The sequence below is a fragment of the Plecotus auritus genome, assembly GCF_963455305.1.
Source record: "Plecotus auritus genome assembly, chromosome: 11".
In the NCBI taxonomy this organism is placed as follows: domain Eukaryota; kingdom Metazoa; phylum Chordata; class Mammalia; order Chiroptera; family Vespertilionidae; genus Plecotus; species Plecotus auritus.
This window is the reverse complement of record NC_137777.1, coordinates 208,015-231,131: the sequence shown is the minus strand read 5'-3', so window position 1 is coordinate 231,131 and position 23,117 is coordinate 208,015. Positions and strand designations below refer to the sequence as shown.

The window sequence follows — 23,117 nt, the reverse complement described above, 5'->3', positions numbered from 1 at the left end:
TTGGCCTTCGGTCCCCTCAACAAGCCAGTGGCAGCAAGGGTGGGGCGGGGTGGGGGTGGGGGAGGGGAGGCAGCCCCTGCCCTGGAGCTCACAGGCTGTACCAAGAGAGCAGCCACCCTGGGGTGGGGGCGGCCAGTTCTCCGGGGTGGCTAACCCACACGTCATAGATGCTCTTGTTGGGTGGCACCCCCTGGAATAGGGCATCTAGATCCCAGAGCAGCCCTGGAGGGCTGTGGGTTTCAGGGGCCACACCCCAGTAGGCTGGGCTGGATGAGGGCGGGCACTGGGGGCAGGAGGTGGGTGGTAGCGGTGCCAAGGGCACTACCACGTTGGGGGTATATATGGGCAAGTAGGAGGTGGGGAGCTGCCCCCAAAGGGAAGCCCTGTGACCCCCAGGGTCGGAGGTACCCGGCAGTAAGTGGAGAGGCCAGGCCCTGGGCTCAGGGCAGAGGGGTGGAGGCCTGCTGGCTCTCCCCTGGGAAGTCTCCCCCTCTGGCCTCATGATCCCTGGGAGGGGGCAGAGGGGCCACAGTGGCCGCTCAGAGGGCACGGGCGGTGTGGGCACCACCTCCTCCTTACTTGGAAGGGCACCCGCTCCACCTTGGCTGCTTGGGGGTGCTCCCTCCCCGGCGTCCCCCAGCAGGGACTTGATGCTGAAGCCCTCGCTGGGTGGCAGCTGGGGACTGGGAGGACGGGGCGGCTTGGGCGGTCGGTAGGGCCGGCCCTGCAGCACGTAGGGGCCCAGGTCCTTGGCGAAGGTCCCCCGCGCGCCCCTGCCCTGCCAGCGCCGGCACAGGGCCGTGTTCTGCAGCCGCAGCGCCTCCGCCGGGATCAGGCTCACGTCGACCGCCCAGAAGTTGCCCTTGGCCTTGGGCTTCGCAGGATCCTTGGGCACCTGGTGTGTGTGTGGGGGGGGAGGGGGGCGCAAGCTTGGTGGGGCCGCCCGACCCGGGATATTCAGGATTTCCCTTCTCACCCCGCCCCCGGCTCCCGCTCCGGCCCCGGCCCTGCCCCACCTTGCGGAAGCAGCGGTTGGAAGAGAGGTTGTGGCGGATGGAGTCCTTCCAGCCCTCATAGTCGTCCCTGAAGAAGGGGAACACGGCCTGGACCTGACGGATGATCTGAAACCACGGGGTGGGCGCCGTGAGCCTGGGCGCGCAGGGGGGCAGCGCCGCCCCTCCCCCACAGCCAAGCTTAGGGGCGCCCCTGCACCACCTCCCAACACCTGCACGCCCGAGGGAGAAGAGGGCACCTCGCTAGTGAGGGTTGGGCCTTCTGAGCACCTCAGCTCTCTCCTCCGGTGCCCAAATCGGTACTGGCCCCATTGGCATAGCTGGGCAGGGCCAGGTGGGCATGGAGGCCGGAGCCTAAGCCTGGAAGTAGGTGGGGGTCGGGTCTGGGGAAAGGTCCCAACACGGAGTGCGAGCGAGAGCGGGGACCCTCTCACCTGGGCCAGCTTCAGCCTGCGGGAAGGTGCAGCCTGGATCACCAGGGCGATCATAGCCAAGTAGGTGTAGGGCGGCTTGTCATGCCGAAGGTATCTCTTCTTCCTCCTCTTGGGGGGCTGGGAGGGCGACTCTGCCCCCGCGAGCCCCAGGCCTGGGTTGCTGCAGGGCCCCATAAAGGGGAGGCCAGCAACGTGGGCAAGGGTCTGGAAGGGCTGAGGGCGCAGGGCAATAGGGTAGGATGGGGAGGCAGGGCTAGGGCCTGAGGCTGGGTGGGGGCAGGCGGGGCCCCGGGCCCTTTATCATTCGGATGGAAGGGGGAGGGGAGAGGAGGCAAAGGGAGGTGAAATAGGGCGGTGGGGGAGGGGACCAGGCAGAGGGCTGCCACAATTAGCAGGTTTCAGTTAATCTGGGAGGGAGGGGCAGGGGAGATTCCAGTGGGGGTTGCAGGAGGCCACCCAGGCCTTGTTTCTCACCCCTGGGCTGCCTTTGGCACCCCCTATGAGCTGGAAGGAAAAGCCCGGAAGGGGCCCAGGACTCAGGGTTATTTTATCAATCTGTCCGGGTTGGGGCTTATAGGCTCCCATTTAACAGACAGGAGAGTGATTTGCTCTAGCCAGGCTGCCAAGAGGGGTTCAAGGCCAAGCAGCTGGGAGGACCTGAGTGGTGGACTGGAGGAAACCTCGAGTGGGGGGCGGAGAGAGACACAGTTGATTCAAAGGATTTTCCCAGGGGCTGCTGCAGGGCCGCCGTGGCTCCCCAGGCCCTGGAGATCTTGGTGCCCGTCCACAGTCGGTCGTTGGAGCGGACGGCCCTCATTTAACGCTGGCCCTGGGTGAGCTGGACCTGCTGGCCATGGAGGACTTCTAGGAGCCAGGGTTGCCTCACCTTTCTTCTCCTGCTCTGGGGGTTACCCCTGGGGGAGGATGCCTCTCCTTCCTTGGGGGCACTTGGGCAGTACCCTGGGCTGGGGTGCACAGGAGGAACGGGTCTCCTAGCCACTTCTCAGGGAGCCCCATGGGTCACAATCCCTCCCCAGGAGAGTCTTCCAGGAGCACCTGGCTTCACCCCGCGTGGGAGTGCGTGCAGGCTTGTGTGTGGGGGGGTGCACAGGAAGGACTTCGAGGCGGCCACAGCGCCCTGGCGCTTGGTCTAGGACAGGGGTGGGGAATGTCTGGCGGGGACATGCGGTGTCATTTGGTCTGGCCCCATCAGGGCAACTGCAGGCGGGACTCGAAATTCAATAAACCTAGGAGCTTTTTTCAGAGCCACGTAATGTTTAAGTTGATGATTTTGTATGGCCCGGGAATGATGTTATAAATATCCAAAGGCCCTTGGCAGAAGAAAGGTTTCCCACCCCTGGCCTAGAACAACGGTTTTCAATTGTTTTCATCTCATGGCACATAAAATAATTACTAAAAGTCTGCGGTGTCACACCAAAAAAAATCCCCCCCCCCCCCATCTGACAAAAAACAACAACAAACCAAATAGGTCCTGGCTGGTGTGGCTCAGTGGTTGAGCATCAACCCATGAACCAAGAGGTCACCCGTTTGATTCCTGGTCAGGGCACATGCCTGGGTTGCAGGCTTCATCTGGTTGCAGGAGGCAGCCAATCGATGTTTCTATCTCTCTATCCCTCTCCCTTCATCTCCCTCTGAAATCAATAAAAACATATATTTTTAAAATCGGTATAACTTTGATTCATTTAAACCAGCTATGTTGACTGTTATATTTTTATTTGATAATCTAAAGGAAAAGAGGTCAGCGTCCCTCTCTAAATAGTCAGGTATTGCCTATTTTATTTGTGTGTGTGTGTTTTATTATTTTTTCTTTATTGATTAAGGTATTACATATGTGTCCTTATCCCCCCCTTCCCCCCCCCACTCCCCCACTCATGCCCTCACCCCCCTGGTGTCTGTGTCCATTGGTTAGGCTTATATGCATGCATACAAGTCCTTTGGTTGATCTCTCGCCCTTACCCCCACCCTCCCCTACCTTCCCTCGGTATTGCATATTTAAAAAGTCCTTGCGGGCACACCAGGGTTCCTCTGGGGTCTAGGAGGGAAATGCGCTCCAGGCTGGAGGGGGCTGGCCTGGGTGGGGGAGGGGCTCTCTAGGGGAGGTGGTGGAAGCTCAGGCTAGTGAAGCCTGAGGGACCAGCACCCCCTGCGCAGACCTGGCCCCCTGTGAGGGCTTTAGCAGGGACAGGACTGATCCACAGGTGTGGTCCCAGCAAAACGTCTCTGGCAGCCACCCAGACTCACCAGTCCTCCTAACTCCCAGACCCTCTCCATCCCCTCACCGTGTCCTCCCTGAGGCTGCCTGATCTATGAGTCAGTCCAGGCCTTAAAACCCAGATGCCGCCGAAACCGGTGTGGCTCCGTGGATAGAGCGTCGGCCTGCGGACTGAAGGGTCCCGGGTTCGATTCCGGTCAAGGGCATGTACCTTGGTTGCGGGCACATCCCCAGTGGGAGGTGTGCAGGAGGCAGCTGATGGATGTTTCTCTCTCATGGATGTTTCTAGCTTTTTATCCCTCTCCCTTCCTCTCTGTAAAATATCAATAAAATATTTTTTAAAAAAACAAAACCCAGATGCCCTCAACCACACACACCGGGCAAGTTTGTCCAGATCTTACTGGCAGTGGTGGCTACTGTTGGTCCCAAGGCCCCCGGGCCCCAGGGCGGCTATCGGACGGAGCACGGTGAAGCCTGGGCTGAGGTGCACGTGGGGTGCCCCGCTGTTCGCACCGCCCGCCGCTCCCTTCAGACTTCGCCTGGCTGCCTCTGCCCTCGGCGCCTCTCGGCTGCCTCTGTTCCGAGAGCTCCGGACGGTGTCGTGTGTCTCACCAGGCGGTTACCACCGATGGCCTCCTGGCCCACTGGGCCTTCCGTCTCCGCTCTCCTCTCGGGTCCCCCCTCGCTTGCAGGATAGATCCAGCTCCTGTTCCAGCCCGGCCACCTCTGACCACAGCCCGCTGCCGCCCGAGGCTCCGCACCGGTCCTCCCCGCCGCGCCCGCTGCTCCCTGTCCGCGAGGTGCCTCCGCTCCGTCGGCTGAACGCCGACCCTTCCTTTAAAGCCCGGCCTGCAGGGATGACCACCCTCCCGAGAGCCTCCCAACGACTCGCCCTCCCCGCCCCACCCGGGCCCACCCACGCCGAGGGCGCCCCTGCCGCAGAGATTCACCCGCCGCTCACGGCAGACCCCGCCCCCGGCTCCCTCGGGCGCCGGGCTTCCGGCTCTGGGCCGCGCGGCCGGAAGTGTAGCGTTGCCATGGCGAGGGCCCGGCGCGGGACCCACCCCTGCGGCGCCTGGAGGAGCGCGGGGCTGTCTGACCGGTGGATCGGATCCGACCGATTGCGCGCGGCGGAAGGTGAGGCTCAGACTTCCGGGGCCTGCGGTGGGAGGAGGCCGGGGCCCCCCGGGAGACGGGAGGCCGGGCCCCCAGGAGGGAGGAGGCCGGGCCCCCCCGGGAGATGGGAGGCCGGGCCAGCCTTGGGGAATGAGGCCGGTCACGGGGAGAGGAGGCCAGCCTGGGGGAGACAGGAGGCCGGTCATAGGGGGAGACGGGAGGCCGGGCCCCCAGGGAGAGAGGAGGATGGGTCCTTGGGGAGACGGGAGGCCAGCCTGGGGGAGATCGGAGGCCGGTCATAGGGGGAGACGGGAGGCCGGGCCCCCAGGGAGAGAGGAGGATGGGTCCTTGGGGAGACGGGAGGCCAGCCTGGGGGAGACGGGATGCGGGCCCCCAGGAGGGAGGAGGCCTGAGGGGAGGCTGTGCTGAGCTGAGAGGAAGAGGAAGATAAGATCAGGTGGGGAGGAAGAGGAGGCTGGGCCCAGATGGGCCGCCTCAGGGAATCCCAGGTCTGGGCCGCACACAGGCCAGGGCAGAGGTCTCTCCAGGCCCCACTGGGTGCTGGTGGGTGAGGCCCAGGGTCGGTGCCAAGGGTCAGGAGCAGCTTGGAGAAGAGACGCCCCGTGAAGGGCACCGGAATGCCGACGCGAGGGGTGGTTTTCATTCCTGCAGCCTGTGGTCAGCTCTGGAAGCATCTCCATTTCAGCCCAGGCCCTGCGGGGCCCGCGGGGAAGTGACTCACCCAGGCTTGGTGTGGGCTTCGGCCTCAGGCCAGGGGACCCACTGGGGCCTCTCCCCGGCAAGTTCCTTAAACTTTCAGGGGCTCGAGTGACCTCACTTAAGAGTGTGGGGATCCCGGGCTCCGCCTCACAAATTGGGGTCACGTGGAGACGTCCTAATGTGTGGAAAGCGCCTGGCCCCGTGCTGTGCAGGGGGTACCCCAGGCCTGCAATCAAGTACCAGGGTCGGTGGGGACCCCTTGCCGTCCTGGAGCAAAGGCTGCGGTGATTGTGGGATTAACCTCCGTGGCTGCGGAGAGGGCCAGGTTTAGGGAAGCCAGAGAAAGGGGGGGCCCTCCCCAAATCTCTGGTGTCTACCAGCGGCCTGTTCACTGTGTGCCGTTTTGGAGTCTGCGTCTCAGGTGAACCTCGGGTGACCAGCATACCATAGCTGCCCAAGAGTGCCCCACCCCAGCCCCAGCACAGTCCACGCGTCAGCAAAGCAAGGCATCTGAGTGGGAGTCCCAGGCTCTTCCCTCACCTCCTGGCTCTCTCAAAACTTCCTCCTGAAGAACCCTGATAGGGCACTTCCCACCCATTCCTCCATCCAAATAGCTGGGTGCGGCAGCTGCCCCCCCACCCCCACCCCCACCCCGCCCCGTGACCTTGGCTCAGTCTCAGCTCTTTGCCTTCATCCTTTGTGCCTTAGCCAGGTGAGTGATCTGATTCTTGTACTCGCCCGAAATCCTCCCTCCTCTGCTCTGGCCCCGTCCCACCACCTTTTCACCACGCACGCACAACCTCTGCGTGGAGGTGGAAGGGAGAGAGCGAGCTTCTCCCACCCCTTCCAGCTCTGTGGCTTTGGGCAGGCCCTCCCTAGCACCCATGCTGAGAAGGGGCCCCGAGAGGGGCCCGGAAGTCTGCTTCCACAGATGCCCAGGGGGAGGGTGCCACGGAGGAGAGCGTGTGCTTGGTGGATTTTGAGACATGTGCCCGTCTGGGAAGCACGGCCGCCGTCTAGGGGTAGAGCCTCGGCGACCAGTGCATGGCTTTCTCCTATAGATTCCCGTCTCCCTCGTAGAGTTCCACACGAACAAAACCATACACAAACCCTTGGTGTCGGACTCCTTCCCCTGCGGGAACGTTGGGTAGTTGATCCCTGTTTTGCTGAGTGGGGTATTCCATGGTGCAGGTAACAGCCATTTCTTTCTTTCTTTCTTTCTTTCTTTCTTTCTTTCTTTTTCTTTCTTTTTTAAAGATAAATTATCCTATAGTAACATTTATTTACTTATTTTTTATTGATTTTCAGAGAGAGGAAGGGAGAGGGAAAGAGATAGAAACATCAACGATGAGAGAGGATTATCAATCGGCTGCCTCCTGCACACTCCCTACTGGGTATCGGAGCCCACAGCCCGGGCCTGGGCCCTGACAGGGAATTGAACTGTGACCTCCTGGTTCATGGGTTGACACTCAGCCACCGAGCCACACACCGGCGGGGCAGGTGTACGCACACCAGGGTTCGGCGGCTGTGAGCACAGCTGCTCTGAGCGTTCATGCTTACAAGTCTGTGTGGACATGGGGTTTGTTTCTCTTGGTCCGAAATGATAGAACGGGTTGAAGTGTGTGGTTAACTTCATAAGAAAGTGCCCAACTATTTTCTAAAATGGCTTCACGTTCGTTTTACATCCCCCCTCGCTCCATATTCTCTTTAAGGTAGCGCTGTCATCCTTTTAAAAGTTCAGCCCTTTCACAGGCGTGTCGGGGGCATTTCCTAAGGGTGGTGTTGAGCATCTTCTTCATGTGCTTGCTTTGTTGGCCGTTTGTATATGTTCTTTTGTGAGGTGTCTGTTCAAATCCTTTGCCCTTTAAAAAACGGGCTGTGTGCCCTGGCCGGTGTGGCTCAGCTGGTTGAGTGTCGTCCTGTGCACCGGGGGCTCACTGGTTGGCTTCCTGGTCGGGGTACATGCTCAATCCCTGGTAGAGGCTTTCGGGAGGCGGCTGATCGATGTTTCTCTCTCTCTCTCTCTCCCCCTCTTCCTCTGAAATCAATAAAAACTTTTTTAAAAAATGGGCTGTTTGGCCCTGGCCGGTTTGGCTCAGTGGATAGAGCGTCGGCCTGCGGACTGAAAGGTCCCAGATTTGATTCCAGTCAAGGGCACGTACCTTGGTTGCGGGCACATCTCCAGTGGGGGGTGTGCAGGAGGCAGCTGATCGATGTTTCTAACTCTCTATACCTCTCCCTTCTTCTCTGTAAAAAATCAATAAAATATATTTTTTTAAAAAAAGGGCTGTTTGTCTTACCGAGTTTTTTTTTTTTTTTTTAAATATATTTTATTGACTTTTTACAGAGAGGAAGAGAGAGGGATAGAAAGTTAGAAACATCGATGAGAGAGAGACATCGATCAGCTGCCTCCTGCACGCCCCCTACTGGGGATGTGCCCGCAACCCAGGTCCGTGCCCTTGACCGGAATCGAACCCGGGACCCTTCCGTCCGCAGGCCGACGCTCTATCCACTGAGCCACACCGGTTAGGGCTGTCCCACCGAGTTTTCAGAGTTCTTTGCATCTTTAGGATGCCAGTCCCGTTCTCCCGGGCTGGCCCGCCTGGTAATTGTGTGCCAGTGTCTTGAACGGTAGACGCTTTTCATTTCGACCAAGTCCAGTTTGCCCGTGTTTCCTTCCACGCCGCGAGGAGAGGCCAAGGGCCTCGTCTCCTTGCGGGCATCTGGCTGTCCCGACTCCCCTTTTTGAAGACCACCCTCCCTCCGTCATATGGCCCAACACCTTGTTGGAAACCGGTTGACGTGCAGGAGTGGGTCTGTTTCTGGATCCTCCGTTTTATGCATGTACCTTGTGCCGCTACCCCACGGGTTTGATTGCTGTAGCTTCGTACGTCTCGAGGTCGAGAACCGTAAATTCTCCAACTTGGTTTCCGTTTTTCACATCATTTTGGTTCTTTGAGATGTTGTGCAGTTCCTTATACATTTAGAATTAGCTTGTGATTTCCCACAAAAAAAGAAGCTTATTGGGATTGTATTAATCCTGTAGCTCTATTTGGGGTGAATTGACATTTTAACAATATAGAACATGATACATGTCCATTTATTTAGGTCTCTGTACTAATTGCCTATTGCCTTTTATTTTATTTTTTTTTAAAGTATATTTTATTGGTATTTCACAGAGAGGAAGAGAGAGGGATAGAGAGCTAGAAACATCGATCAGCTGCCTCCTGCACACCTCCCACTGAGGATGTGCCCACAACCAAGGTACATGCCCCCGACCGGAATCGAACCCGGGACCTTTCAGTTTGCAGGCCAACGCTCTATCCACTGAGCCAAACCAGTTTCGGCTGTCTATTGCCTTTTAACAAATAATCTTAAAATAGAATGGTTTAAGCAATACACATTATCTCAGAGTTTCTGTGTGGGTAAGGAGTTCAGAATCATCTTAGCTGGGTGGCTCCTGACCTCACGTGGTTGCAGCTGGGGTTGTCCTCCGGGTCTGCTTGCCTGGTGTGTGTGTGTGTGTGTGTGTGTGTGTGTGTGTGTGTGTATTCCATGCTTTGTGATACGGATTTTGTAAATGGTATTTAAAGTTCTGCATTGTCCAAGTACAGAGACATGCAGTTGATTTTGACACTGAGCTTGTGCTCTACAACCTTGCTATTTATTTGAGTAACCCTCCTATAGGTTCCTAAGAATATCCTGCACGTCTCCCACACGCCTTCTGTCTCAGAGTGTTGCACATTCCTCTCCATCTGCCCGCTTTCTGCTTCTGGCCTCAGCGCCCTGGCTGGCTGGGCCCTCCCAGGGGCTCTTAACCCTCCAGCCTCCAGGGCTGGCCTCCGGCAGGGCATTCTGACACTGTGCCCGGCAAGGGTTACTTGACAGCTGATCCCTCCTCTGCTGCTGCCGGGAGCCATCCTGGTGGTTCCCACTGCCAATGAGGCCGGGCCTGGGAGGCCACGGGTGCCCTTCGTCTCGGAGTGCACTGCCCGCTGCGTGGCCCAGTGCCGCCGGGAGCCTCAGGGAGCCGAGCGTCTCTGGTCCGTGAACGAAAGCCTGTGTCCCTGTTGGTCAGCTGCCCTGGGATGTCCGTGGTAGCCATGGCCCAGAGCGGGTTCCGTGTGGGGACCCGGCACGTTTCTGCTGGGGACAGTGCCAGGAGCGGGATGGCGGTGGGGGAGTGCGTGTTTCACGGACACCCCCACGTGGTCGGGCGCAGCCATGGTGGGCGTGTCCCGGGCTGTGTCAGGTTTCCTGTGCGCTTCCCTGATGACCAAGGACGTGGGCACCTTTGTGGGTGTGTGCTGATGCGGAGTGGCTGCCGAGGGAAGCCTTCGGCCCGCGTTCCTGTTGGGGAGAGCGTTGCCAATATTACTTCCTACTTGGTGGCTTGCTTTGTCACTCGTTTTACTTTTGAATGTGATTTTGAGATCATGTAGATGTACATACATAGTTGTAAGAAGTCATTCAGAGAGACCCCTCACGTCCCGGTCCCCCACAGGCACGTGCCCGCGCTGCCGCCCTCGCCCGGGACACAGACCCTTACAGGCTTACCAGCGTTCCACGTGTTGCGTGTGAGTGCGTGAATGTGTGCTTAGCTCTGTGCAGCCTGTCGCACGTGTCACACGTGTAGATATGTGTCACCACCCAGGACGCCGTGAGCCTGGGGCAGCCTCCCCTTCCCCAGCTCCGCCCCACACGCTGGATCTGGCCGCCGGGGAGTGCCTTGGGCTGCGCTGGGGCCGCGCTGGTGCCCTCCTGCCCCAGGTGAGCTGTGCGCACCTGGTCTTGGTGGGTTCCGTGAAGGGACACCTGTTTCCAGCGTGGGGCTGTCATGAATCAAGTCGCTATGAAACCCACGTACAGGTTTTTGTGTGAACTTAAATGTTCCTTTCTCTGGGATAAGTGCCCCAAAGCACAGCTGCTCAGTCATGCGGTAAGCACACGTTTAGTTTTTTTTTAAGAAACTGCCAAACTTTTCCAGAGTGGCCGCACCCCAGCCGTGGGAGACCCTTGCTCCCGCCGTGCCGTTCCTGGGGGTGGCGGGGGGGCTCCCTATGGCCACCGTTGGCGTCTCCTTGAGGGTAAAGCCGGCAGGGCCTCTCGCCCTGTGTCCTGGTTGGCTCTGTGGTGTGCAAACATGTCCTCCAGCCCCTTCACAGGGTCTTTGGCCGAGCAGACGCTCCAGTTGTGTTGAGTCCAGTTGGCCACGCGCTAGCTCGGGGGCCGCCCCTGTCCTTGCAGGCTTCCCCTCGGGCACACTGCGAGGCACAGCCCCTGGCCCCCTGAGCTGCCTGGACCCGTGTCTCCATTGGAAAGACTCCCTTCCCGCTGTGCGGGGCCGGAGCCGCTGCCTGCACACGGGCGCGCTTGCCCCCGGAGCCCACTCCCCCCCAAGCCCGTGCCTTAGCGTCTTGCTAACCTTTATGATGGACCTCGCTATCTACATGTATAAGCACCTGAAACTTGTTCCTTTTAGGGTGGTCCCCACTATTCTTGACCTGTTGCATTTCCTGTAAAATGGAGACTTAGTTTGGAGAGAGACTTGTGTTGGGAAATTAGAGTTTGCAGCACAACTGCGGGGTTTGGCTGATTCCATGGCGTCTGAGGTGAGCTCCGGGGAGACACCGTTCCCGTTCTGAGTCTGACCCGTCGGCGCGGTGCTCCCGTGTGGTTTTCCCCGGAGACTCCGGTGCCTTTTGTTGCCGTTCCTCCTCCGAGACAGATGAGGGGAGCACGTGAGCAGAAGAAACGGGCTCAGGAGACAAGTTACAAGTTACAGCGGCAAAGGCAGGGCCCTTGGCGCTCCGGAGAGGGAGAGAGGAAGGCAGAGGTGAGGGGCGTGCGGCAGAGGAGGGAGGAGGAAGGGGTGTGTGCCCGAGGCGAGCTCAGCAGGTTTGGTGGTGTTTGCACAGCGCGGGCGTTTTGGAAATGGAGTGTAATCGGATTAATCCATTTTCTTTTCGGTTTCTGGGTTTTGTGTCAGGCTCAGAAAGGCTATCCCTTTGCTTGTCCCCTCCCGTCTGTGGTTTGATTGTTTCTCCCACGGGGTCTGATGTGACCATGAGAAGAGGGGGACCCTGTCTGTGTCCTGGGGCTCCCTGCCGCCTGCTCAGCCCTCCCCACGGTCCCTGCAGCAGCCACCTGGTCTTCTCCCCTCTGCCCCTCACCTGGACATGCTCCCAGCCCCGCCCCGCCCCCTTTTCAGGGCCCTCCTTCCTCCTCCCCCCCCCCCCCCGCCCCTTGCTAGCCTTTCCTGGGATCTGACCGCCTCCCCACCTGCCCCTGGTTACTCTTGTCCTCTGTCCACTCCCTGCTGGGGAGCGCGCAGGTGTCAGCGTCTGGTGAGGCCCCCACCCGGGTCTGATCACATCACTCATTTGTCTGAAAGCCTCTGGCTCCTGCGGCCGGTTGGGCAGAGGCCAGCTTCTTGGCCAGGACAGAAGGCGGCATGCGCTCTACAGCCCCACCCGCCCGGTCCGAGCAGAGCGTGTCAGGTTGTTTTGAAGTTTACCTTCAGGTCTCAGAGTCAAACAACAGAAATGACCTAAAGTGCTCACCACCCAGCTGCGCGCCCCCGCCCCCCCCCACCTGTGACCCATCAGTCATCTCTCGTGTGTCTACGTGGACACAAACCTACATTGTTTATTCCCTGTTTACCGAAAGGCAGCCTGTCATACGCAGATTTTACACCTTTCCACTGAACAGGCGCCACGCGTGCACGGGCTCCCTCCTAAGCCCCTGGGACCTCCTTAGCGCGGCCCCTTCGAAGGCTGGCAGGTCACTTCCAGCGTTTTTGTCCCAAAGGTGCTGCGGCCAGGGGCCTGGTGGGAGTGCTGGGGGTTAGCGTCTAGAAAGTTCCAGGGCAGGCCTCTGGGCAGGTGAGTGTGCCCTGGGGGTGCTGCTCTGCACATAGGGTGTCCGTGGGCAGGGTGCCCATGGCAGCACCCGATTTGCTCCTCCACAGTCTCCCCACCATTTTGAGAAGCCGCTGCCACACTGCCCCTGCCACCCACACCTCCTCAGCCCACCCGCCGGCCCCCAGCTCCGCACTGCCGCTCCCCGGCCTGCTCGGGGCCCTTCTCCTCACAGGGATCCGGGCGCCGAGGCCCCTGGACGGCCACCCCGTGACCTCTGCCTGCCTGCAGTGGGCCTCGCTGAGGGTAGGGCCTGCCCTTGTTCCCCTTTGTCCCCCCCCCCCCCCCCCGAGCATAGCCGGGGGGAGCAGGGCAGTGAGGAGAGCCGTCGGGGGGCCGGAGCCCTCACACGGCCGCTTCTTCACGGCCCCGTGCGGCACTCCTCACGTTTCAGGGTCTCCGGGCACCTGCTCCGGCTCTGGGCGGAGTGAGCCGCGGGGCACGTGGGCCTGAGGGGCCTGCTGCCCAGCCACATGGCTCTGCCGGCTTCGCCACCAGCTTTCCCACATGACAGAGGCCCCTCCTCCAGGTGCTGGCGCTCGCTGAGCCCCCAACAAGCGTGTCCGCTTGTGGAAGAGACAGGCCAGGGCCCCAGACAGGGTCTGGGCATCTGGCCTTCACCGCCTGGAAATGGGGCACCTGTGCCTGTGGGGTGGGGCGTTCTGCAGGGACGCAGTCTCCCGGGTGAGCCAAGTCCGGGTGGGGCTGGGGGGCCTAATGAACTACGGGTGTCCCTGAGGCCTTGCTGCGCGGCCCCCTCGCTGCCCAGGAGTCTCGCCCTCTCTGCGCCTGCAGGCCAGGGCAGTGTCCGCTCTGCCTCGGAGTCTGGTGAAGGTGCACAGTCCCGCGCCATGACGTTTCAATGACCTCATCTCACCTTGTCTCTGTGTTTCTGCAGAATGACAACACACTTTACTTAGAGTCGGGGCATCTGTGAAAGTTTCCCTTCGGGCTATTATAAGTAACTAGAGACACTGTGCACGAAATTTGTACATGGGGGCGGGGGGGGGGCAGTCCCCTCAGCCCAGCCTGCACCCTCTCCAATCTGGGACCCCTCGGGGGATGTCTGACTGTCTGTTTAGGCCCCATCCCAGGGATCGGGCCTAAACCTGCAGTCGGACATTCCTCTCACAATCCTGGACCGCTGGCTCTTAATCATTCACTTGCCTGCCTGCCTGGTTGCCCCTAACTGCCCCCCGCCGCCGCCAGCCTGATCGCCCCTCACTGCATCTGCGTGCCGGCCTGATCACCCCTAACTGCCCCCCATGCTGGCCTAGTTGCCCCCAACTGCACCCCTCTTGCTGGCCTGGTCGCCCCCAACTACCCCCCCTCGCCGGCCTGGTCTCACCACTCAGTCTGCTGTTCAGTTGTTTGGTCGTCCCTCACTAACTCCCCTGCCGGCCTGGTCATAGGCAGTCATCTTGTGAGGGTGTGAGGGTCAATTTGCATATTTGTTATATAGGATGCCACAAATAGAACCAGCTCTTTTGATTGGCAGCTATGGGAGCCCACTCCAACAGCCCAGGCAGGGCAGACGTGAAACCCCCAGAACCAGGGGATGTGGCAGGGGCCCGGCCTTGCCGCTGGGGCTGCCCCGCCCCCAGCATTGCTGAGATTCTCCCCTCCCCCCCCCCCCCCCCCCCCGCTCTCCCAGACTCTGGCTCCTGTTGCCCTGTCCCTCGCTCGCTCGCAAGGTGCCCGGGGGTGGGCACGAGAGGCAGGTGGAGCAGAGGCTCACGGGCACCTGCATTCAGGCAGAGGCTGTCCCCCCTGTGGAAGGCGGGGGTCATGACAGGGACCTGCTGGAGGGCAGTGGCAGTGAGTGTGGGGGCTGCTGGAACACGCCTAGGCTGGGGTCGGGGACCAGGGCCTCCCGTCCAAAAGGCCAGGGGTCCCGGGGTGCTCTTGGCAGTCTTGGGGAGCCCAGGTTTTGGGGCCTCCCACCTCCGTCCACACTCCTGTGCAGCTCGCCTGGCACAGAGCCGAGAACTGGAAAAAGTGGCCCAGATTATCTCTGTTTGACATTCCAGGGAGGCTTGGGGGAGGCTTTGTAGACAGAGGCGGGAGCTGCCCTGCTGAGCCCCCTCAGCCTGGGTGTGGCGTGTGGGCCGTTCCGGGGAAACCCTCCTGAGCTGGTCTCGCCTTCCTGGCCCCACCGAGGGGCTGGCCGCCGGTTCCGGTTCCGGCAGCTGTTCCTGGGCTGTGGCTGAAAGAGGAGGCTGAGCGTAGCGAGGTGAGGGCAGGGGGCAGGGGTCTCAGGCGGGGGGGTCAGGTCCTGGGAGGGGGTGCCCACTGCAGCGGGGCCCTGGAGTCACCTTGGGCACCTTCTTTCTCCGAGGATGCCCAGGTCCAGCTGCCCCAAGTCCCCGGAGCCTGCCTTCAGGGGCTTCCAGCAGGAGGGTGGCCCGCAGGTGTCCCGCAGAGGGAGGACCTGGGTGGGCAGAGGACCTGGGTGGGCGGCCCCAGGTGCTGGGGCGGGCGGGGCCCGGTGTGCAGCGCAGCCAGCGCCCTTTCCTCCCACTGCGGCTGCGGGGGGACCTGCTCGGTGATGGGTTTGCAGAGATGGCCTTCACGTTTCAAAACCAAAGACAGCATGCGTTCTGTGGGAAGCTAGCAGCGACTCGAGGTGGTTGTCTGCAGGACGTGGGCCTCAGAGTCTCCTTTCTCATATGAAATGACGACATTGCTTACATCTCGTTAAACTTCCCAAAGGCAGGCAGTGGCTCTCACGTTGGCACCGTCTTGGAGAAGTGAAACTGGTGCAGGAGACCCTGGGGCCCACTCTGCTGGGAAGCTTGGGGCGGGGGGACTTCCTTTGGCTGGAGACTGAGGGCCGAGCAGAGGGCGCTGACCTCTGCCCCGTGTTCTTGGTCTCTTGGGGTCAGTTTCCCTGACAGGCCCAGAGACTGATGGAAGAGGTGAAGGTCCCACCTTGCAGGAGGGACGAGGGGGTGGATCCCAGCTCTTCGGCAGAGAGGGGCCTGAGGGGAGCTGTAGGTAACCAGCAGAAAGGAGGGAAGGGGGCCTTGGCGGGGGGGGGGGGGGGCGGTGAGGCTCTGCTGTGCCTCAGGTGTGGTCTGGACCTGGCAGGTATCTGCAGGGCCCGGCCCCAGCCTGTCTCACTGTGGGAGGCTGTGTGCCTGAGGGCCAAGGCAGGACTGGGGCTGGGACGGGGAGTCTGGACAGCTTGCGCCTGCCCCTGGCCCCAAGAGTCTGCAGAGGGGGCAGCTGGACACAGGCTGCCCAGATCGGGGTGCTGCCTGGACAGCTAGCTCTTCCCCGGGCCAAGTTAGTCCCCAATCCCATCCCCAAGAAGCCACCCAGGCCAGGCTCGCAGAGGCCAGAGCACGTCGGGCCTGGACAGGGAAGCTCCTGGAGGTCCTGAAGCAGGAAGAACCGGATCTCGTTTGATCTGGCCCACGACAGAAAGAAGGGGTGCTCACTAGGCGCCCTAAATACAAGTCTGGCCAGAGCAGGGGTCAGTATCTAGATGGCCACAGGCCTGGCCGAGTGAAAAGGGGACCTTCTGGATGGAATACAGCCAGGGCCTCCGGAGGCATGTCATGTGACCACACCCAGTGACCACACAGGGGTACTGGGCAGGAAGGCCACGGTGGATTCTATGTGGCTGTGCCCCAGCCAAGCTGCCTGCCTAGCTTCATAGACCCCAGCCCTGGGAGGCCACTCTGCCCATGTCCACGTGATGGGGGCTTTTCTTGCAGCCCAGATGGCTGGGGCATTGACTGGGCTGGGCTAGGGACCCAGGAGGAAAAGGCCCGATGCTGGGCCTGGGGAGCCAGGGTGTTGGCCAGGACAGGCGGGGCCTTGTTTGGCCTATGGCCCAGGAGGTAGGGCCTGCCCTTGGGCAGTTCCTGGAGAGCCCAAGGAGAAGGCAGTGCTGCCTGGCCCGGCCTGGGGGCAGGCAGGTCGGATGCTGTGGGACCAGGGCCAGAACCTGGAGCCTTGGGAAGCGGCAGAGAGCAGCCCCGAAGCAGTCCCTGGGCCCTGGAGGCAGCCTCCTGCTCCCTCCTCAGCCCTTTCTTTAAAAAAAAAAAAAGGATATATCTCCTATGTAATAAAGAGCTAATATGCTAATTAGACTGGACTGCTGAACCACCTTCTGGACCGACCTTCCCCGATCGACGAGTGGGTGGGGCCGCGGGGCCGTGAGGCAGCCAGGGCAGTGAGGGCTGAGCCCCTTGCACGGATTTCGCGCATCGGGCCTCTAGTGTGTATATATTTCAGAGAGGATGGGAGAGGGAGAGAGAGAGGAACATCAGTGATGAGAGAACTATTGATTGGCTGCCTCCTACACACCCCTACTGGGGATCAAGCCCACAACCCAGGCGTGTGCCCTGACCAGGAACTGAACCGTGACCTCCTGGTTCATAGTTCGAAGCTCAACCCCTGAGTGACACTGACCGGGCCCTTCTCAGCCTTTTTAAACACAGTGTGACTCAGAGGGGGCAGAGCAAGCCGTGGGCCCCCGGCTCCCAGCCCCCAACTCCCCGCAGCCAGGACTGTTGCCTGGCAGGGCTCTCTGTGGGCGCGGGGTGGGCCTCATACAGGGCAGGCCCCGGTCTCACCTGCCAGCTGCTGGGAGCCTCGCCAGTCCCCACCGGAGCCAGCCTCCCTGTGCTTCCTCTTCCTCCTCAGGCTGCTGGAGCCGCTGCTGTCTGCGGCTGGATTGCCTGCCCGGCTCCGCCACGGGCTACCCTCCGGAAGACCTGCTCCGCCTCGCCCCGGGCACCATGTCTGGGACCCCAAGGCTCTAAGCACACACCCTGCCCTGGCTGCTGAGCCCGCCCCCGGCCACACCTTGTTTGTGCCCATGCACTGACCCAGGGGACAGACAGGAGGAGGCAGAGGACAGAGGAGGCCAGGCCATGGCTGCTCCCAGGCCCTACCCGGGCCCCTGAGGCTGGAAGGAAAGGGGCTCGCAGGGGCCTCTGCCCACTGTCCTGCCCGCCCGTCCCCTTCGGCGGGGCGCCAGGAAGCTGCGACCTTGTTACCTGGGCGACTAGCTGCAGAACCTGGACGAAGGCAGACGGGTCCTGCTGCTCCCCAGGCTGTGCACCCTGACCCCAGGAGGGAGAGAGGGCGGCCCTGCCCTCGAACAGCCCAGCTGCCAGGGCTCCTGAGAAGTGGCTGCTGGCGCCGCCCTTTCTGCCAGGGGCCTGTGCCCCTCAGGCTGCCTGAGCCTGGTCAGAGTGGGATCTCCTGACCCAGCCTTGCCAGGGGCAGAGGGCACCGAGCCTTGAGGAGGGGATGCCCCCGAGGGTCCCAGTCCAGCCGGCTGCCCCGCCCCTCAGGCCCAGCCTGGCCCCCCTGTTTCCCTGTCTGGTGCCCCGAGCAACCCCCCTGGCAGGAAGCCCCCGCCATGGCCGAGCACCTGGAGCTGCTGGCAGAGATGCCCGCGGTGGGCAGGATGAGCACGCAGGAGCGGCTGAAGCACGCCCAGAAGCGCCGTGCCCAGCAGGTGAAGATGTGGGCCCAGGCTGAGAAGGAGGCCCAGGGCAGAAAGGGCCACAGGGAGCGGCTGCGGAAGGAGGCGGCTGGCGGCAGGCTGCAGAAGCGGGTCCTCTTCCCTCCCAGCGTCACCCTTCTCGAGGCCGCTGCCCGAAATGACCTGGAAGAAGGTGAGTATGGCTGACCCTAGGGCGGTGCCCCCCTGGCATAGTCCTCGTGAGGCCTGCCCAGGACACGCTGCATCTCACGGGGACCTGGGGTCCGGCCCAGCTGCCTCAGCTGTGGCTGCAGGTGAGGGGGCAGCATGCAGGCTCCTGCTTCAGATGCGAGGCTTCTAGGAGCCTGGAGAGGTGTCCAGTGTGTGGCTGCAGTGGGCTGGGGCGGCCCAGTCTTCCTGCTGGGGACTGGGCTGGGGACCCGGGAGGAAAAGGCCCGGGGGCTGGACGGTGCTCAGGAGAGTGCTGTGGGGAGCAGGGCTTCCCCTCAGGACCTTCCTGGCCTAAGCTTTGGGCCGGCTGCCCGTCCCTCCCCCGCCTCCTTCCGGGGCAGGGACCTCTGCTGCAGAGCCGGGGGCGAGGAAGGCCCAGGCTGGGGAAGTAGACAGGGCGCGGTGGGTGTGGCACAGGGCACTGTGGGGAAGAGGGTGCGTCCTTGTGCTGCCCACAGGCACCCCCAGGGAGGTCCAGGCCACAGAGCGGTCCCCGGTGACCTTGGCAAGAGCCTGGGCCCAAGGCGGGGCTGCTGAAGAGGCCTGAGGGCCGGGCCAGTTCTGCTCCTGGGAGACCCTGGGGAGCCCGGGCACTCAGCCCACCCTGCAGGGGGGAGGGGGGTGCAGGTACCAGGGATGGGCGTTTGTGGGGGCCAAGTGGTCTGTGGGGAAGGCTGGGGGGAGACACGGGACATGGGGAGGGGGTTTGGAGGAGTGCGCCAACACCCAGGCCAGAGTGGGGTAGTCTGGAGCCCAGTGCGACCACGCTCACATAGGAGGGGGTACGTCTGGGAGTCTTGAGGGGTGGAGTGCCAGGATTTGGGAAGGGTGGGTCCTGCTAGGGACTGGAGGCAGAGACCTCCTGCCACCTGTACCACCATCTTCCTCATCCTTCTCTGCTCCCAGCCACAGCACAGCAGTCAGCCAGGTAACCTCAGGTGCAGGGCCCGCCCAGGACAGAGCCGGCCTGTGGCAGGATCTCCATTCCTGCCCCTGAGCCACCCCTCCTTCTTGCAGTCCGCCAGTTCCTTCAGAGCGGGGTCAGCCCCGACCTGGCCAATGAGGACGGCCTGACGGCCCTGCACCAGGTGAGCCATGCAGGGGCCGGGAGGGCGAGCTGGCTGGGGGCGGGGGTGTGGAGGGGGCCGGCCTGGTGCTCAGGCTGCCTGGTTTGCAGAGCTGCATCGACGACTTCCGGGAAATGGTGCAGCAGCTGCTCGAGGCCGGGGCCACGGTCAACGCCCGTGACAGTGAGAGCTGGACCCCCCTGCACGCTGCGGCCACCTGCGGCCACCTGCACCTGGTGGAGCTGCTCATTGCCCGGTAGGGCCCCTGGGAGCAGGTGTGGCCAGAGTGGGCATCTGGGTCAGGGAGGGGCCACGGCTGGGCAGCGGGCAGTTGGTCCTGAGACACGGCCCGGGCACCGTCTGGAGGAAGCGTGCCCTCGCCTCTGGTTCCCATTGGCCTTTGCTTACTGCCTGTGTCCTGGCACGGAGAGCCAGGCGTGGCAGGGGCCACACGCACTGCGGACAGGGTCGTTGTTTGCCGCCTGGCTGCTTCCCTGGGTACGTCCTGCCAAGGACTGTCATGAGTTCAGGAACTCCCTGAGGGCAAGCCTTGACCTCCAGCACTGGCCTCCTGGCCTCCCCAGGCTCCGTACAGAGAAATACCATCTGGTCAGTGATGAGGGTGAAATTGGCAAGGAGGGAGGCAGTACCTGGACCCAGGTGAGGCCTTTATCCTGAGGAGTGAACGTGCCAATGGTCGGCTTCACCAGATCCAGTAGTCACCCCTCCCGCGCCCACAGCTCCTCAACTCTGACCCCTCTAGTAGGATAGATCAGTGGTCGGCAAACTCATCAGTCAACAGAGCCAAATATCAACAAGACAACGATTGAGATTTCTTTTGAGAGCCAAATTTTTTAAACTTAAACTTCTTCTAACGCCACTTCTTCAAAATAGACTCTCCCAGGCCATGGTATTTTGTGGAAGAGTCACACTCAAGGGGCCAAAGAGCCGCATGTGGCTCACGAGCCGCAGTTTGCCGACCACGGGGATAGATGGTTAGCTGCTCAGACTGTCTGTGGAGCGGCCCATTTATTGATGGCATGTGCGAGGGAGCGGCAGTACTGAGCCCCTCTCCTCTCCACAGTGAGAACCCCCCCGTGTCCCCCCAGGCTCCCACGTGAGCTCTGCTCCCTGCAGCTCTGCAGGGCTGTCTTGGTGCCCAGGCTCTGCCCCTGGGGCCTCCAGAGTACCATCACCCACTCCTGGCAGGTGGGCCCAATGTGCATGTTCATGGGGGCTGATGGGTGCCAATAACCTAGAGACACAGGAGAAGACTGCAGGGCTTGAAGACAGGAGCCAAGGCTGAGGGGCACCAACAGGACAGGGCAGCCTCTCCCAGCAGCATCTGGGGCCTGGGCCTCCTCATTGTCGGCCCCACTGCCCTGGAGGCAGCCCTAGGCTGAGGCTTTGGCAGAGGAGGACCTCTGAGTGAGGCCTGGACCTCCCTTGTAGGGAGAAGGTGAGGGGGCCCTATGGCCAGCACCCTATCCATCTTCCCTGCAGCGGCGCTGACCTCTTGGCAGTCAACACTGATGGAAACATGCCCTACGACCTCTGTGAGGATGAGCAGACGCTGGACTGCCTTGAGACGGCCATGGCCAACCGGGGTGAGTGTGACCCCACCTGCTGCCGGAGGGGGGGGCGGGGGGCCCGCGGTGCTGGCTCTGAGCCTGTTGCCCTGCAGGCATCACCCAGGAGGGCATTGAGGGGGCCCGGGCCTTGCCGGAGCTGCACATGCTGGAGGACATCCGGGGCCTACTGCAGACAGGGGCCGACCTGGACGCCCCTGGGGACCACGGGGCCACGCTGGTGAGGACTGGCCAGGGAACGCGGGGGGGGGGGGGGGGGGGGTGCTGCGGGCGTGGCCAGGACTCAGGAGGGTGGTTTGCCTTAGCTACACATCGCTGCCGCCAACGGGTTCAGCGAGGCAGCGGCCCTGCTGTTGGAGCATCGGGTCAGCCTGGGCGCCAAGGACCGCGACGGCTGGGAGCCGCTGCATGCCGCGGCGTACTGGGGCCAGGTGAGTGGGCTGGAGCAGTGGGCGGCCGGCCACTGATGGTCTCCCAGCTCTGGAACTCAGCAGCCTGGTCCGCTGACCCACAGGTGCACCTGGTGGAGCTGCTGGTGGCACACGGTGCCGACCTCAATGGAAAGTCCCTGATGGAAGAGACGCCTCTCGGTGAGCTGGGACCACCTCCTCGGGGTGCAGGTGAGCAGAGGGAGGGTGCCCTTGACCCTTTGCCCGCTTCTCCGCAGACGTGTGCGGGGATGAGGAGGTGCGGGCCAAGCTGCTGGAGCTGAAGCACAAGCAGGACGCACTCCTGCGGGGCCAAGGTCGCCAGCGCTCTCTGCTGCGCCGCCGTACCTCCAGTGCTGGCAGCCGGGGGTGAGCACCTGCGCCCTGCCTGGCCCCGCCCCCGCCCCGCCCCTCTGGCCATGCCCAGGCCTTTGCCCCCACTGACGGCAGTGGCAGGCCACGGTGCCACCTGGAGCTTGGGGCAGAGTCCACGGGGCGGGAAGTGTCCTCCCCAACCTCACCCTGCACTCCCCCAGGAAGGTGGTGAGGCGAGTGAGTCTAACCCAGCGCACCAGCCTGTACCGCAAGGAGCATGCCCAGGAGGCCATTGTGTGGCAACAGCCACCTCCCACCAGCCCAGAGCCACCAGAGGAGGATGAGGACGGCCAGACAGACACTGAGCTCGGGCCACCGCCCCCTGAGGTGAGCCCCTCCCCCTCACTGTGGAGCAGGCCTTGACCCAGGAGCCGGTGGATCAGTGACCCTGCACCATAGACTAGCTGGTGCCCCACCCCCGTGCCTCCCCTTTACTACACAGCAGTGGGCCCAGGACCAGGGGAGGCCAGACAGGGTCCCCCTGAATGGCCTCTGGGGCCCACGCTCCTCTTACAGGAGGAGGACTCCGAAGTGTCTAGGCCACACAACGGCCGAGTTGGGGGCACCCCGGGACGGCACCTGTACTCCAAGCGGCTCGACCGGAGTGTCTCCTACCAGCTGAACCCCCTGGAGAGCGTGGCCCCCGACAGCCTAGGCCACAGCCTGGGCCGCACCAAGGCCCACCACACCCTGGCGGAGCTCAAGCGCCAGCGAGCGGCTGCTAAGCTGCAGCGCGGGCCCGAGGCCCCCGGGTCTGGTCTGCCTGCGGACACAGAGGCTCCCCAGCCAGAGTGTGGCTCCAGGGCTGGTGGGGACGCCCCCCTGCTCAAGCTCACAGCCCCCTCAGAGGAGGCCCCCGTGGAGAAGAGGCCGTGCTGCCTGCTCATGTGAGGGGCTGGCGCTGGGGTGCCAAGGCTCTGCTCCCAGGCCCGGCGGAGGCTGCCTCAGGCCTTTTGCTGGAGATCCCGACGTGTGCCCTGTGGGCGGGCAGCCAGCCATCTGGGACCCCACCTCCTCAGGCAGGAATGGGCCTTGGCAGAAGCCATACCTGGGGGGCACCTGGCTACAGAGACCTTGTTTCATCCTGTGACTCTCGATAAAGAGCCCTCTGCCACCTGCCTTGTTGTGTCTCAGCTGGGCCACCGTCCCCATGGGAGCTGCTGTGCGCTGGGCCTGGGTGCGCCTGTCGGGCCTGTGGGTGCACGCTAGGGCTCGCTGGTGGTGGCCCAGCCCGTGTGGGAGTGAGGCCCGCAGATGCCAGGCAGGAAGCCTGGCCCTCGCTGTGCCCTGCCTTCCCTGGCTCCTGGCGGCTCCTCTGTAACTCTTTGCTGTCCTAAAGGAGCTGTGGAAGGACACTCCCTGGGGACAGGGATGCGTGCCAGGGGAGCAGAGATCCTGGTTTGGGGAGGGAGGGGCAAAGACATACAAGGCTAGTGTCAGAAACCTGGGGGGCAGGTCCCCCATGCTTGGCATGCAGCCCGTTCCTGGGGCCTAGCTGCCAGATTTTCCCTGGGCTGGCAAAGGGGGCCAGCAGTTGGCCACTCA

The 23,117-nt window shown here is 62.3% G+C and overlaps 2 protein-coding genes across 2 annotated transcripts; one reads left to right on the top strand and one right to left on the bottom strand.

Moving 5' to 3' along the window:
• Positions 1-88: 88 nt before the first annotated feature.
• Positions 89-1,636, bottom strand: FOXH1 (forkhead box H1; the record flags this gene model as incomplete). The annotated part of the gene is made up of 3 exons (XM_080646559.1): positions 1,448-1,636; positions 1,017-1,121; positions 89-895 (listed from the first exon to the last, which is right to left on the bottom strand). The coding sequence occupies exons 1-3, from the start codon at positions 1,619-1,621 to the stop codon at positions 89-91; spliced, it is 1,086 nt and encodes a 361-aa protein (XP_080502685.1). The 5' UTR covers positions 1,622-1,636.
• A 3,045-nt stretch (positions 1,637-4,681) lies between these two features.
• On the top strand, positions 4,682-22,691 carry PPP1R16A (protein phosphatase 1 regulatory subunit 16A). The gene is made up of 11 exons (XM_080646428.1): positions 4,682-4,817; positions 17,093-18,075; positions 19,131-19,201; positions 19,291-19,436; positions 20,684-20,787; positions 20,865-20,989; positions 21,075-21,200; positions 21,284-21,359; positions 21,437-21,566; positions 21,734-21,899; positions 22,089-22,691. Exons 2-11 carry the CDS (start codon positions 17,817-17,819, stop codon positions 22,461-22,463), a joined length of 1,578 nt encoding a protein of 525 aa, XP_080502554.1. The 5' UTR covers positions 4,682-4,817; positions 17,093-17,816; the 3' UTR covers positions 22,464-22,691.
• The last annotated feature ends 426 nt before the right edge of the window (positions 22,692-23,117 follow it).

Coding starts and splice junctions, on each gene's coding strand:
- PPP1R16A (XM_080646428.1), top strand. CDS start 17,817: ATGGCCGAGCACCTGGAGCTGCTGGCAGAGATGCCCGCGGTGGGCAGG. Junction 18,076..19,130: donor CCGAAATGACCTGGAAGAAG/GTGAGTATGGCT, acceptor TCCTTCTTGCAG/TCCGCCAGTTCCTTCAGAGC. Junction 20,788..20,864: donor GACGGCCATGGCCAACCGGG/GTGAGTGTGACC, acceptor GTTGCCCTGCAG/GCATCACCCAGGAGGGCATT.